Raw genomic sequence first — 12,822 nt, forward strand, 5'->3', positions numbered from 1 at the left:
GGTTCAGCAATCTCTTCCCTTGCCTCGTGAAGCAGCCTGGGGAATATTCCGCCAGGCCCCGGGGACTTATCCGTCCTAATGTATTTTAACAACTCCAACACCTCCTCTCCCTTAATATCAACATGCTCCAGGACATCAACCTCACTCATATTGTCCTCACCGTCAACAGGTTCCCTCTCAGTGGTGAATACCGGAGAAGCATCCATTGAGGACCTTTGGTAGCAAAAACAGGAAGGCAGATTACTATCTGAATGGTGTGAAGTTCGGACAAGAAGAAAACATCGAAATCTAGGTATTCTTGTTCATCAGTCACTGAAAGTAAGCTTGCAGGTACAGCAGGCAGTGAAGAAAGCTAATGGCATGCTGGCCTTCATAACAATGGGAGTTGAGTATAGGAGCAAGGAAGACATTCTGCAGCTGTACATGGCCCTGGTGAGACCACACCTGGAGTATTGTGTGCGGTTTTGGTCTCCAAATGTGAGGAAGGACATTCTTGCTATTGAGGGAGTGCAGTGTAGGTTCACGAGGTTAATTCCCGGGATGGCGGGACTGTCATACGTTGAAAGATTGGAGCGACTGGGCTTGTATACACTGGAATTTAGAAGGATGAGAGGGGATCTGATTGAAACAAAGACCATATGTCACCGCTTTCTAATAATTTCATTTCATGTTTTACCGACAGAAGGACGCCGCCCACTCTGCCTTCCCGCCCGTCCTTCCGATGCAATGTGCACCCTTGGGCATAAAGCTCCCAGATATAATTTCCTTTCAGCTGTGATTCCGTGATGCCTACAACATCACACCTGCCAAACTGGAACGGCGTGACAAGTCCATCAACCTTGTTCCGAAAAGGGCGACATAACCGAGAGGAAAGAGTGGCAGAGAGAGTGAGGCGGAAGTTAGAATTATACCTATGAGACTGGGTTGGTTAGCGCAGGGGGAAAACGGGACAGGAAGGGCGAAGGGGATTGGCTAAGAGGATGGGGAGGGACAGATAGTGCAGAGGCGTGGAGGGAAGGCATGAGGCGTGGGGAGGCAGGAAGGGGAGGGTCTATAAAACCAGAGACGGGAGCATTGGAAGACAGACAGAGAAGGAGAGAGAGAGAGACGCTGACGGAAGGATTGCAGAAAGACACAGAGCAGCTGAAGATGTCCAGCACAGTGCTGAAGGCTGATGATAAAGTGAAGGATATCCTCACAAAGGTGATTTGTCAGACCTCCTGCACTCGCTGTTATTGAGGAGTGGGGGTGCGCGGAAGAGACGGGGGTGATGGGCAAAGGGTCTGGCGGATGGGGATAGAGGAAATTGAGAGTGTGGGGAGAGGGTAGGGCCAGAGAGAGTCACGGGAGAGACAAGGGAAAGACTGGTGGGTTAGTCAGGGGCATGGAGAGAGAGAGAGAGAGAGAGAGAGAGAGAGAGAGAGAGAGAGAGAGAGAGAGAGAGAGAGAGAGAGAGAGAGAGAGAGAGAGAGAGAGAGAGAGAGAGAGAGAGAGAGAGAGAGAGAGAGAGAGAGAGAGAGAGAGAGGAATAGAAAGTCAGAGGACGAAGTGAGCGACTACGGCTGGAAGGGAGGAGAGAAGAGAGAAAAGTGCGAGAGAAAGAGAATGGAGGTATGGAGACAGTATGGAGGGAAGGAAGGATGGCGGCGAGGGCGATGTGGTGGACAGAGGAGGGGTAGAGAGGGAGTGAGAGCGACGGGAGAGAGTGCGGCGACATGAGATGCAGGGAGAGAGTGAGAGAGTCCGGGGGAGACAGCAGGAGGGAGGGGAGGACTGCGCGACAGAAAGAAGGGAGGAGAATGACGAGAGAAAAGGGGCGAGAAAGATGGTACTGATGAAGGAGAGAGAGAGAGGGAGAGAGAGAGAGAGAGAGAGAGAGAGAGGTCATGGTGTGAAGAACAAAATGAGTCTTGAGGTAGAGTTGAAAGAGTGAGGGTAGAGAGGAGAGGCGACAGATGGGGAGAGGAGGGGAGAAAAGGGAGATGGGGAACGAAAGCTCTGGAAAGCGAGGGTGAGAAAGGACAAGAGAGCGCAGGACAGAGGGGGTGGAGTGGAGAGGAGAGATGTATTGGACAAAGTATATTGGAGGAGTTAGGCGGAGACGGTCAGATAGTACGGGGCTTCTGCCTTGTCCCACTCCGGTGGTTTAGCAATCCTTTTCGGAGGCTCTGAGAGATTTTCTGCCCTGCCCAGGTGAGGCCTGCAGTGGAGAAGAAATGCAGTCAGAAAGCGACTAGCTTTGAGCCGATAGAGTATCGTGTGTCGGAGGTGATTGGCACCATGTATCTGGTCAAGGTAATGTCTCCGGAGCGGAGCGTCACACTCTTGGGAGAGTGTAGGGGGAGGAGGAACTGACGGAGACGGGGAGTGTTGTAGGGGTAGGACGCGCGCGATGGAGGCGTGGAGATGCGTAGAGGGGGAAAGAGTGACGAAGACAGGGTGGTGAGTAGGGGGAGGAAGAAATCTCGGATTCGAGAAGGGCTATTCGGGGGGGGGGGAATTGAGACCAAGTTGCGATGGGGTGTACGGGAGGGGTGAACGAAGACGGGAAATGGTATCGGGGTGCGGGGTGACGTAGATTTGGAGGGGTGCATGGGAGTGAGTGACGCACACGCCAACGTGTGTAGAGGAGGGAGGGCTTGATGAAAATGTGGAGCGGTACAGGGGAAAGAGGGGCTGACGTAGAGGGAGACGGGTACATGGGAGTGAGTGACGAACGTGTATCGTGTGTAATGAGGGGACGAGTTGACGGAGACCGGGAACCGTATCCCGAATGGAGTGGTTGTCGCAGTGTGAGGGCGTCGGGGAGTTTGGAGCAATGGAGACGGGGATGCGTGTAGGGGAGGGAGGTTGCGACGGACACGCTACGGAGAAATAGGATAGGAGGAGATAACGAAGGTGCCGAAATGTTTACGGGAGGGAAGGGTTGACAAAGATGGAGCGAGGTGTCCTGGCGGAATGGGTGACTGTGGGGACGAGGGAGGGTGGAGGACGTGGGGGAGGGTGGTGTGGATGGGCGACAGTAGCTCCGTCTGTCACCGTCTTTCCTCCCCTTTCCCCTGAACAGGTCGATACTGGATTCACCCACAATTATCTCCACGTTGAAATCTACGACTCGCCTTGTGGTGGTCCGTTTCTGGTCGCGCAGGCGGAAAACAACATGAGGAACGATCACCTGGTTCCCCTCGTCTGGAGGGAGTGAGGACACCGCACTCGCACCGACCTCGCTCTGCTTCTAACCGCCACGGATCGCCCACCAGCGGCAACCCCTCCACCACCGCCCCCTTCTCCCACATCCCGGCCACACCGCTCGACCGTGCTGTCGGCCGGTAACACCGGGGAATACCAGGACCCCACTCCCGCCAGGTGGTTCAATATCAGCTCACTTGGATCTTCCTGTGCTCCGGCCGAAAGCCCACTCCCCGACCGACCCCCCATCGGAGGGCTGAGGGGTAGATTACACATCAGTGGCCCCTCCGAGCATCCACTCCCCTCTCCCTGATCACCCTCACCCAAAGGTCAATGGGGTCCCAGTGGTCCCGATACCTCGCCCTCACCCGCATTCTTTCAGCTCGCCGGAGCCCCGAGCGCGGAGGCTGCTCGACTGCAGACGCTTCGCTCCAATAAAAATGCATTGCTTCAATTGACTCTGTGTTTTGCCTCTTTCTGGGGCTGGTGATCATCCCACGGGGAGGGCGGAGTTGCATGTGCGGAGGGGATTCGTGGGATGCCTGGGGAAGTGGGGAAGGGTTTAATGGTGACGGTTTTGGCGGAGGTCTCCACCTGCCGGCCCAAGATCTGATCGGCTGATCATTTCTCTGCTTCGCCTCCTGGTCCGTCCCTTCTGAAGCCCCCTCCCTCCCTTTCTATGTCCCACCCCCCGCTCCCCTTACACAACAACGGAGAGTACAGGAGCAGGGGTCGGCCACCTGGTCAGTCAGGACAATCATATCCTGGCAGATCTGGCCGTGGAGTCAGCCCCAGCTCCCTGTCCTGAGCCTAGAGGGCTCTGTGTAGTGATTTCCCTCTCACCGGTATAGACTGATTGTTGTCGGAACGAGTCCCATTAGTACTGGCGCTCCCCACGTAATCTTGCCAGGTTAACACCGAGAAGAATGAGAGATGACCAGACGCTTAACAAGTCATAATTCGGAAAAAGGATGAAATCGGTTTTAACGGACTTTGACCGTGGGATTAATTTTGCTTCGAAACAAAAGTTAATTCCAGTGGTCGGCAGTTCTGTGGGGGCGGGGAGACACCTTTTCAATGGGAGAGGTCCGAGGAGAATGGCCAGACTAGTTCAAGCTGAGAGGAAGGGGAGAGTAAACACACATTGCAGGTAAATCCAGGGAGCGGCAGTTCTGTGGGGGGGGGGGACACATTTTCAATGGGAGAGGCCCGAGGAGAATGGCCAGACTAGTTCAAGCTGAGAGGAAGGGGAGAGTAAACACACATTGCACGTAAATCCAGGGAGCGGCAGTTCTGTGGGGGGGGGAAACACCTTTTCAATGGGAGAGGTCCGAGGAGAATGGCCAGACCAGTTCAAGCTGAGAGGAAGGGGAGAGTAAACACACATTGCACGTAAATCCAGGGAGCGGCAGTTCTGTGGGGAGGGGGGGAAACACCTTTTCAATGGGAGAGGTCCGAGGGGGGGGGACGAGAGAGAGAGAGAGAGAGAGAGAGAGAGAGAGAGAGAGAGAGAGAGAGGAAGTGGGAGTGAAGGGGGAGAGACACAGGTCTGAGACGGGGCAAGATAAACGGTGGATACGAAGGGTAAAAGAGATTGCCAGAAATAATGGAGTAGAGACAGGACTCGGGGAGAGGGGAGAAGCGGTGAGTGAGGACGAAGTGAGCGACTACGGCTAAGGGAGGAGAGAAGAGAGAAAAGTGCGAGAGAAAAAGAATGGAGGTATGGAGACAGTATGGAGGGAAGGAAGGATGGCGGAGAGGGCGATGTGGTGGAGAGGGTAGAGAGGGAGGGAGAGCGACGGGAGAGAGTGAGTGAGTCCGGGAGAGACAGCAAGAGGGAGGGAAGGACAGCGCGACAGAATGAAGGGCGGAGAATGACGAGAGAAAAGGGGCGAGAAAGATGGTAGAGCTGATGAAGGAGAGAGAGATCATGGTGTGAAGAACAAAATGAGTCTTGTAGAGTTGAAAGAGTGAGGGTAGAGAGGAGAGGCGTCAGATGGGGAGAGGAGGGGAGAAAAGGGAGATGGGGAACGAAAGATCTGGAAAGCGAGGGTGAGAAAGGACAAGAGAGCGCAGGACAGAGGGGGTGGAGTGGAGAGGAGAGATGTATTGGACAAAGTATAGTGGAGGAGTTAGGCGGAGACGGTCAGATAATACGGGGCTTCTGCCTTGTCCCACTCCGGTGGTTTAGCAATCCTTTTCGGAGGCTCTGAGAGATTTTCTGCCCTTCCCAGGTGAGGCCTGCAGTGGAGAAGAATTGCAGTCAGAAAGTGACTAGCTTTGAGCCGATAGAATTTCGTGTGTCGGAGGTGATTGGCACCATGTATCTGGTCAAGGTAATGTCTCCGGAGCGGAGCGTCACACTCTTGGGAGAGTGTAGGGAGGAGGAGGAACTGACGGAGACGGGGAGTGTTGTAGTGGTAGGACGCGCGCGATGGAGGGCGTGGAGGTGCGTAGAGGGGGAAAGAGTGACGAAGACAGGGTGGTGAGTAGGGGGAGGAAGAAATCTCGGATTCGAGAAGGGCTATGGGGGGGGGGGGGATTGTGACCAAGTTGCGATGGGGTGTACGGGAGGGGTGAACGAAGACGGAAATGGTATCGGGGGTGCGGGGTGACGTAGATTTGGAGGGGTGCATGGGAGTGAGTGACGCACACGCCAACGTGCGTAGAGGAGGGAGGGCTTGATGAAAATGTGGAGCGGTACAGGGGAAAGAGGGGCTGACGTAGAGGGAGACGGGTACATGGGAGTGAGTGACGAACGTGTATCGTGTGTAATGAGGGGACGAGTTGACGGAGACCGGGAACCGTATCCCGAACGGAGTGGTTGTCGCAGTGTGAGGGCGTCGGGGAGTTTGGAGCAATGGAGACGGGGATGCGTGTAGGGGAGGGAGGTTGCGACGGACACGCTACGGAGAAATAGGATAGGAGGAGATAACGAAGGTGCCGAAATGTATACGGGAGGAAGGGGTTGACAAAGATGGAGCGAGGTGTCCTGGCGGAATGGGTGACTGTGGGGACGAGGGAGGGTGGAGGACGTGGGGGAGGGTGGTGTGGATGGGCGACAGTACCACCATCTCTCATCACCTTTCCTCCCCTTTCCCCTGAACAGGTCGATACTGGATTCACCCACAATTATCTCCACGTTGAAATCTACGACTCGCCTTGTGGTGGTCCGTTTCTGGTCGCGCAGGCGGAAAACAACATGAGGAACGATCACCTGGTTCCCCTCGTCTGGAGGGAGTGAGGACACCGCACTCGCACCGACCTCGCTCTGCTTCTAACCGCCACGGATCGCCCACCAGCGGCAACCCCTCCACCACCGCCCCCTTCTCCCACATCCCGGCCACACCGCTCGACCGTGCTGTCGGCCTGTAACACCGGGGAATACCAGGACCCCACTCCCGCCAGGTGGTTCAATATCAGCTCACTTGGATCTTCCTGTGCTCCGGCCGAAAGCCCACTCCCCGACCGACCCCCCATCGGAGGGCTGAGGGGTAGATTACACATCAGTGGCCCCTCCAAGCATCCACTCCCCTCTCCCTGATCACCCCCACCCAAAGGTCAATGGGGTCCCAGTGGTCCCGATACCTCGCCCCCACCCGCATTCTTTCAGCTCGCCGGAGCCCCGAGCGCGGTGGATGTTCGACTGCAGACATTTCGCATAAATAAAATTGCATTGATTCAATTGACTCTGTGTTTTGCCTCTTTCTGGGGCTGGTGATCATCCCACGGGGAGGGCGGAGTTGCATGTGCGGAGGGGATTCGTGGGATGCCTGGGGAAGTGGGGAAGGGTTTAATGGTGACGGTTTTGGCGGAGGTCTCCACCTGCCGGCCCAAGATCTGATCGGCTGATCATTTCTCTGCTTCGCCTCCTGGTCCGTCCCTTCTGAAGCCCCCTCCCTCCCTTTCTATGTCCCACCCCCCGCTCCCCTTACACAACAACGGAGAGTACAGGAGCAGGGGTCGGGCACCTGGTCAGTCAGGACAATCATATCCTGGCAGATCTGGCCGTGGAGTCAGCCCCAGCTCCCTGTCCTGAGCCTAGAGGGCTCTGTGTAGTGATTTCCCTCTCACCGGTATAGACTGATTGTTGTCGGAACGAGTCCCATTAGTACTGGCGCTCCCCACGTAATCTTGCCAGGTTAACACCGAGAAGAATGAGAGATGACCAGACGCTTAACAAGTCATAATTCGGAAAAAGGATGAAATCGGTTTTAACGGACTTTGACCGTGGGATTAATTTTGCTTCGAAACAAAAGTTAATTCCAGTGGTCGGCAGTTCTGTGGGGGCGGGGAGACACCTTTTCAATGGGAGAGGTCCGAGGAGAATGGCCAGACTAGTTCAAGCTGAGAGGAAGGGGAGAGTAAACACACATTGCAGGTAAATCCAGGGAGCGGCAGTTCTGTGGGGGGGGGGGGACACATTTTCAATGGGAGAGGCCCGAGGAGAATGGCCAGACTAGTTCAAGCTGAGAGGAAGGGGAGAGTAAACACACATTGCACGTAAATCCAGGGAGCGGCAGTTCTGTGGGGGGGGGGGGAACACCTTTTCAATGGGAGAGGTCCGAGGAGAATGGCCAGAATAGTTCAAGCTGAGAGGAAGGGGAGAGTAAACACACATTGCACGTAAATCCAGGGAGCGGCTGTTCTGTGGGGAGGGGGGAAACACCTTTTCAATGGGAGAGGTCCGAGGAGAATGGCCAGACTAGTTCAAGCTGAGAGGAAGGGGAGAGTAAACACACATTGCAGGTAAATCCAGGGAGCGGCAGTTCTGTGGGGGGGGGGGGGGGAAACACCTTTTCAATGGGAGAGGTCCGAGGAGAATGGCCAGACCAGTTCAAGCTGAGAGGAAGGGGAGAGTAAACACACATTGCACGTAAATCCAGGGAGCGGCAGTTCTGTGGGGAGGGGGGAAACACCTTTTCAATTGGAGAGGTCCGAGGGGGGGGGGACGAGAGAGAGAGAGAGAGAGAGAGAGAGAGAGAGAGAGAGAGAGAGAGAGAGGAAGTGGGAGTGAAGGGGGAGAGACACAGGTCTGAGACGGGGCAAGATAAACGGTGGATACGAAGGGTAAAAGAGATTGCCAGAAATAATGGAGTAGAGACAGGACTCGGGGAGAGGGGAGAAGCGGTGAGTGAGGACGAAGTGAGCGACTACGGCTAAGGGAGGAGAGAAGAGAGAAAAGTGCGAGAGAAAAAGAATGGAGGTATGGAGACAGTATGGAGGGAAGGAAGGATGGCGGAGAGGGCGATGTGGTGGAGAGGGTAGAGAGGGAGGGAGAGCGACGGGAGAGAGTGAGTGAGTCCGGGAGAGACAGCAAGAGGGAGGGAAGGACAGCGCGACAGAATGAAGGGCGGAGAATGACGAGAGAAAAGGGGCGAGAAAGATGGTAGAGCTGATGAAGGAGAGAGAGATCATGGTGTGAAGAACAAAATGAGTCTTGTAGAGTTGAAAGAGTGAGGGTAGAGAGGAGAGGCGTCAGATGGGGAGAGGAGGGGAGAAAAGGGAGATGGGGAACGAAAGATCTGGAAAGCGAGGGTGAGAAAGGACAAGAGAGCGCAGGACAGAGGGGGTGGAGTGGAGAGGAGAGATGTATTGGACAAAGTATATTGGAGGAGTTAGGCGGAGACGGTCAGATAATACGGGGCTTCTGCCTTGTCCCACTCCGGTGGTTTAGCAATCCTTTTCGGAGGCTTTGAGAGATTTTCTGCCCTGCCCAGGTGAGGCCTGCAGTGGAGAAGAATTGCAGTCAGAAAGTGACTAGCTTTGAGCCGATAGAATTTCGTGTGTCGGAGGTGATTGGCACCATGTATCTGGTCAAGGTAATGTCTCCGGAGCGGAGCGTCACACTCTTGGGAGAGTGTAGGGGGAGGAGGAACTGACGGAGACGGGGAGTGTTGTAGTGGTAGGACGCGCGCGATGGAGGCGTGGAGGTGCGTAGAGGGGGAAAGAGTGACGAAGACAGGGTGGTGAGTAGGGGGAGGAAGAAATCTCGGATTCGAGAAGGGCTATGGGGGGGGGGGGATTGTGACCAAGTTGCGATGGGGTGTACGGGAGGGGTGAACGAAGACGGAAATGGTATCGGGGTGCGGGGTGACGTAGATTTGGAGGGGTGCATGGGAGTGAGTGACGCACACGCCAACGTGTGTAGAGGAGGGAGGGCTTGATGAAAATGTGGAGCGGTACAGGGGAAAGAGGGGCTGACGTAGAGGGAGACGGGTACATGGGAGTGAGTGACGAACGTGTATCGTGTGTAATGAGGGGACGAGTTGACGGAGACCGGGAACCGTATCCCGAACGGAGTGGTTGTCGCAGTGTGAGGGCGTCGGGGAGTTTGGAGCAATGGAGACGGGGATGCGTGTAGGGGAGGGAGGTTGCGACGGACACGCTACGGAGAAATAGGATAGGAGGAGATAACGAAGGTGCCGAAATGTATACGGGAGGGAAGGAATGACAAAGATAGAGCGAGGTGTCCTGGCGGAATGGGTGACTGTGGGGACGAGGGAGGGTGGAGGACGTGGGGGAGGGTGGTGTGGATGGGCGACAGTACCTCCGTCTGTCACCGCCTTTCCTCCCCTTTCCCCTGAACAGGTCGATACTGGACTCACCCACAATTATCTCCACGTTGAAATCTACGTTTCGCCTTGTGGTGGTCCGTTTCTGGTCGCGCAGGCGGAAAACAACATGAGGAACGATCACCTGGTTCCCCTCGTCTGGAGGGAGTGAGGACACCGCACTCGCACCGACCTCGCTCTGCTTCTAACCGCCACGGATCGCCCACCAGCGGGAACCCCTCCACCACCTCCCCCTTCTCCCACATCCCGGCCACACCGCTCGACCGTGCTGTCGGCCTGTAACACCGGGGAATACCAGGACCCCACTCCCGCCAGGTGGTTCAATATCAGCTCACTTGGATCTTCCTGTGCTCCGGCCGAAAGCCCACTCCCCGACCGACCCCCCATCGGAGGGCTGAGGGGTAGATTACACATCAGTGGCCCCTCCAAGCATCCACTCCCCTCTCCCTGATCACCCCCACCCAAAGGTCAATGGGGTCCCAGTGGTCCCGATACCTCGCCCCCACCCGCATTCTTTCAGCTCGCCGGAGCCCCGAGCGCGGTGGATGTTCGACTGCAGACATTTCGCATAAATAAAATTGCATTGATTCAATTGACTCTGTGTTTTGCCTCTTTCTGGGGCTGGTGATCATCCCACGGGGAGGGCGGAGTTGCATGTGCGGAGGGGATTCGTGGGATGCCTGGGGAAGTGGGGAAGGGTTTAATGGTGACGGGTTTGGCAGAGGTCTCCACCTGCCGGCCCAAGATCTGATCGGCTGATCATTTCTCTGCTTCGCCTCCTGGTCCGTCCCTTCTGAAGCCCCCTCCCTCCCTTTCTATGTCCCAACCCCCGCTCCCCTTACACAACAACGGAGAGTACAGGAGCAGGGGTCGGCCACCTGGACTGTCAGGCCAATCATATCCTGGCAGATCTGGCCGTGGAGTCAGCCCCAGCTCCCTGTCCTGAGCCCTGGAGGGCTCTGTGTCGTGATTTCCCTCTCACCGGTATAGACTGATTGTGGTCGGAACGAGTCCCATTAGTACTGGCGCTCCCCACGTAATCTTGCCAGGTTAACACCGAGAAGAATGAGAGATGACCAGACGCTTGACGAGTCATAATTCGGAAAAAGGACGAAATCGGTTTTGACGGACTATGGCCGTGGGATTAATTTTGCTTCGAAACAAAAGGTAATTCCAGTGGTCGGCAGTTCTGTGGGCGGGGGGGGGGGGAAACACCTTTTCAATGGGAGAGGCCCGAGGAGAATGGCCAGATTAGTTCAAGCTGAGAGGAAGGGGAGAGTAAACGCACATTGCACGTAACTCCAGGGAGCGGCAGTTCTGTGGGGAGGGGGGAGACACCTTTTCAATGGGAGAGGTCCGAGGAGAATGGCCAGAATAGTTCAAGCTGAGAGGAAGGGGAGAGTAAACACACATTGCACGTAATTCCAGTGAGCGGCAGTTCTGTGCGGGGAGGGGAACACATTTTCAATGGGAGAGGTCCGAGGAGAATGGCCAGACTATTTCAAGCTGAGAGGAAGGGGAGAGTAAACACACATTGCACGTAAATGCAGGGAGCGGCAGTTCTGTGGGGGGGACGGGACACATTTTCAATGGGAGAGGTCCGAGGAGAATGGTCAGACTAGTTCAAGCTGAGAGGAAGGCGAGAGTAAACACACATTGCACGTAAATCCAGGGAGCGGCAGTTCTGTGGAGGGGGGCGGGGAACACCTTTTCAATGGGAGAGGCCCGAGGAGAATGGCCAGACTAGTTCAAGCTGAGAGGAAGGGGAGAGTAAACACACATTGCACGTAAATCCAGGGAGCGGCAGTTCTGTGGGGAGGGGGACACCTTTTCAATGGGAGAGGTCCGAGGAGAATGGCCAGACTATTTCAAGCTGAGAGGAAGGGGAGAGTAAACACACATTGCACGTAAATGCAGGGAGCGGCAGTTCTGTGGGGGGGACGGGACACATTTTCAATGGGAGAGGTCCGAGGAGAATGGCCAGACCAGTTCAAGCTGAGAGGAAGGGGAGAGTAAACACACATTGCACGTAAATCCAGGGAGCGGCAGTTCTGTGGGCGGGGGGGAAACACATTTTCAATGGGAGAGGTCCGAGGAGAATGGCCAGATTAGTTCAAGCTGAGAGGAAGGGGAGAGTAAACACACATTGCACGTAAATCCAGGGAGCGGCAGTTCTGTGGGCGGGGGGGAAACACATTTTCAATGGGAGAGGTCCGAGGAGAATGGCCAGACCAGTTCAAGCTGAGAGGAAGGGGAGAGTAAACACACATTGCACGTAAATCCTGGGAGCGGCAGTTCTGTGGGAGGGAGGGGGTGCGGACACTTTTTCAATGGGAGAGGTCCGAGGAGAATGGCCAGACTAGTTCAAGCTGAGAGGAAGGCGAGAGTAAACACACATTGCACGTAAATCCAGGGAGCGGCAGCTCTGTGTGTGAGGAGTGTTTGAGTGAGCCAGCGCTTTTCACTTTGGGGGAAGGAGGGTAAGACGTGACCTTTGATTACGGGGACTGGAGGGAACTGAGGGGCTGGGGTGTTGCCAGGGGTAGATTTTGTTTGTTTTTGTGTCACGCAGAGACCGGTGGGTGCGCGGAACACGCTGCTAGCGAGACGGGTCGAGGCTGATCGATGACCCCTCTAAACTGTCATGGCCAGTGTGAGCAATGATCTTGTGCCGGACAATCTGTTTGCCTGGTGACCACAACACGCGCGCACTGAATCTCTGAAGTGGAGGCAAACCTGAAGCTGCTCTAGATATAAAATAACACCTGTCGGTGAGGCATATTTATCATAGACTAGCTGACAGTCAGTCCTTTCGCTTGTTAACAACGTTCTTTGAAATGGTCTGATAAAACATAGAATTACAAAGCTGGTTGACAAAATAACCAGATCGTTATTTTACTGTGAATTATCGCGAGAGCAGAGAATTTGCAGCACAGTTACACGACGGAGGTTGAACAAGTCATTGAACGGATTGAAGTTGGTCAGTCATTATTTACCCTCCTGTCTTCGGCGCTTACCCAAACTCTGTCCAGACTAACAGGTGCTCCTTCCAGCAGGT

General features: G+C 55.2%; 1 protein-coding gene and 1 long non-coding RNA gene across 2 annotated transcripts; both read left to right on the top strand.

Moving 5' to 3' along the window:
* The first annotated feature begins 1,134 nt into the window (after nt 1-1,134).
* Nucleotides 1,135-3,643, top strand: LOC132388531 (stefin-3-like). Its single transcript, XM_059960896.1, has 3 exons — nt 1,135-1,203; nt 2,194-2,295; nt 3,068-3,643. Exons 1-3 carry the CDS (start codon nt 1,150-1,152, stop codon nt 3,200-3,202), a joined length of 291 nt encoding a protein of 96 aa, XP_059816879.1. The 5' UTR covers nt 1,135-1,149; the 3' UTR covers nt 3,203-3,643.
* Nucleotides 3,644-5,486: 1,843 nt separating this feature from the next.
* LOC132388523 (uncharacterized) lies at nt 5,487-6,874 on the top strand. Its single transcript, XR_009510253.1, has 2 exons — nt 5,487-5,525; nt 6,299-6,874. It is a non-coding gene; the product is annotated as an uncharacterized LOC132388523 (long non-coding RNA).
* Nucleotides 6,875-12,822: the final 5,948 nt, after the last annotated feature.

This window comes from Hypanus sabinus, unplaced genomic scaffold (genome assembly GCF_030144855.1).
Source record: "Hypanus sabinus isolate sHypSab1 unplaced genomic scaffold, sHypSab1.hap1 scaffold_340, whole genome shotgun sequence".
NCBI classification, from domain to species: Eukaryota; Metazoa; Chordata; class Chondrichthyes; order Myliobatiformes; family Dasyatidae; genus Hypanus; species Hypanus sabinus.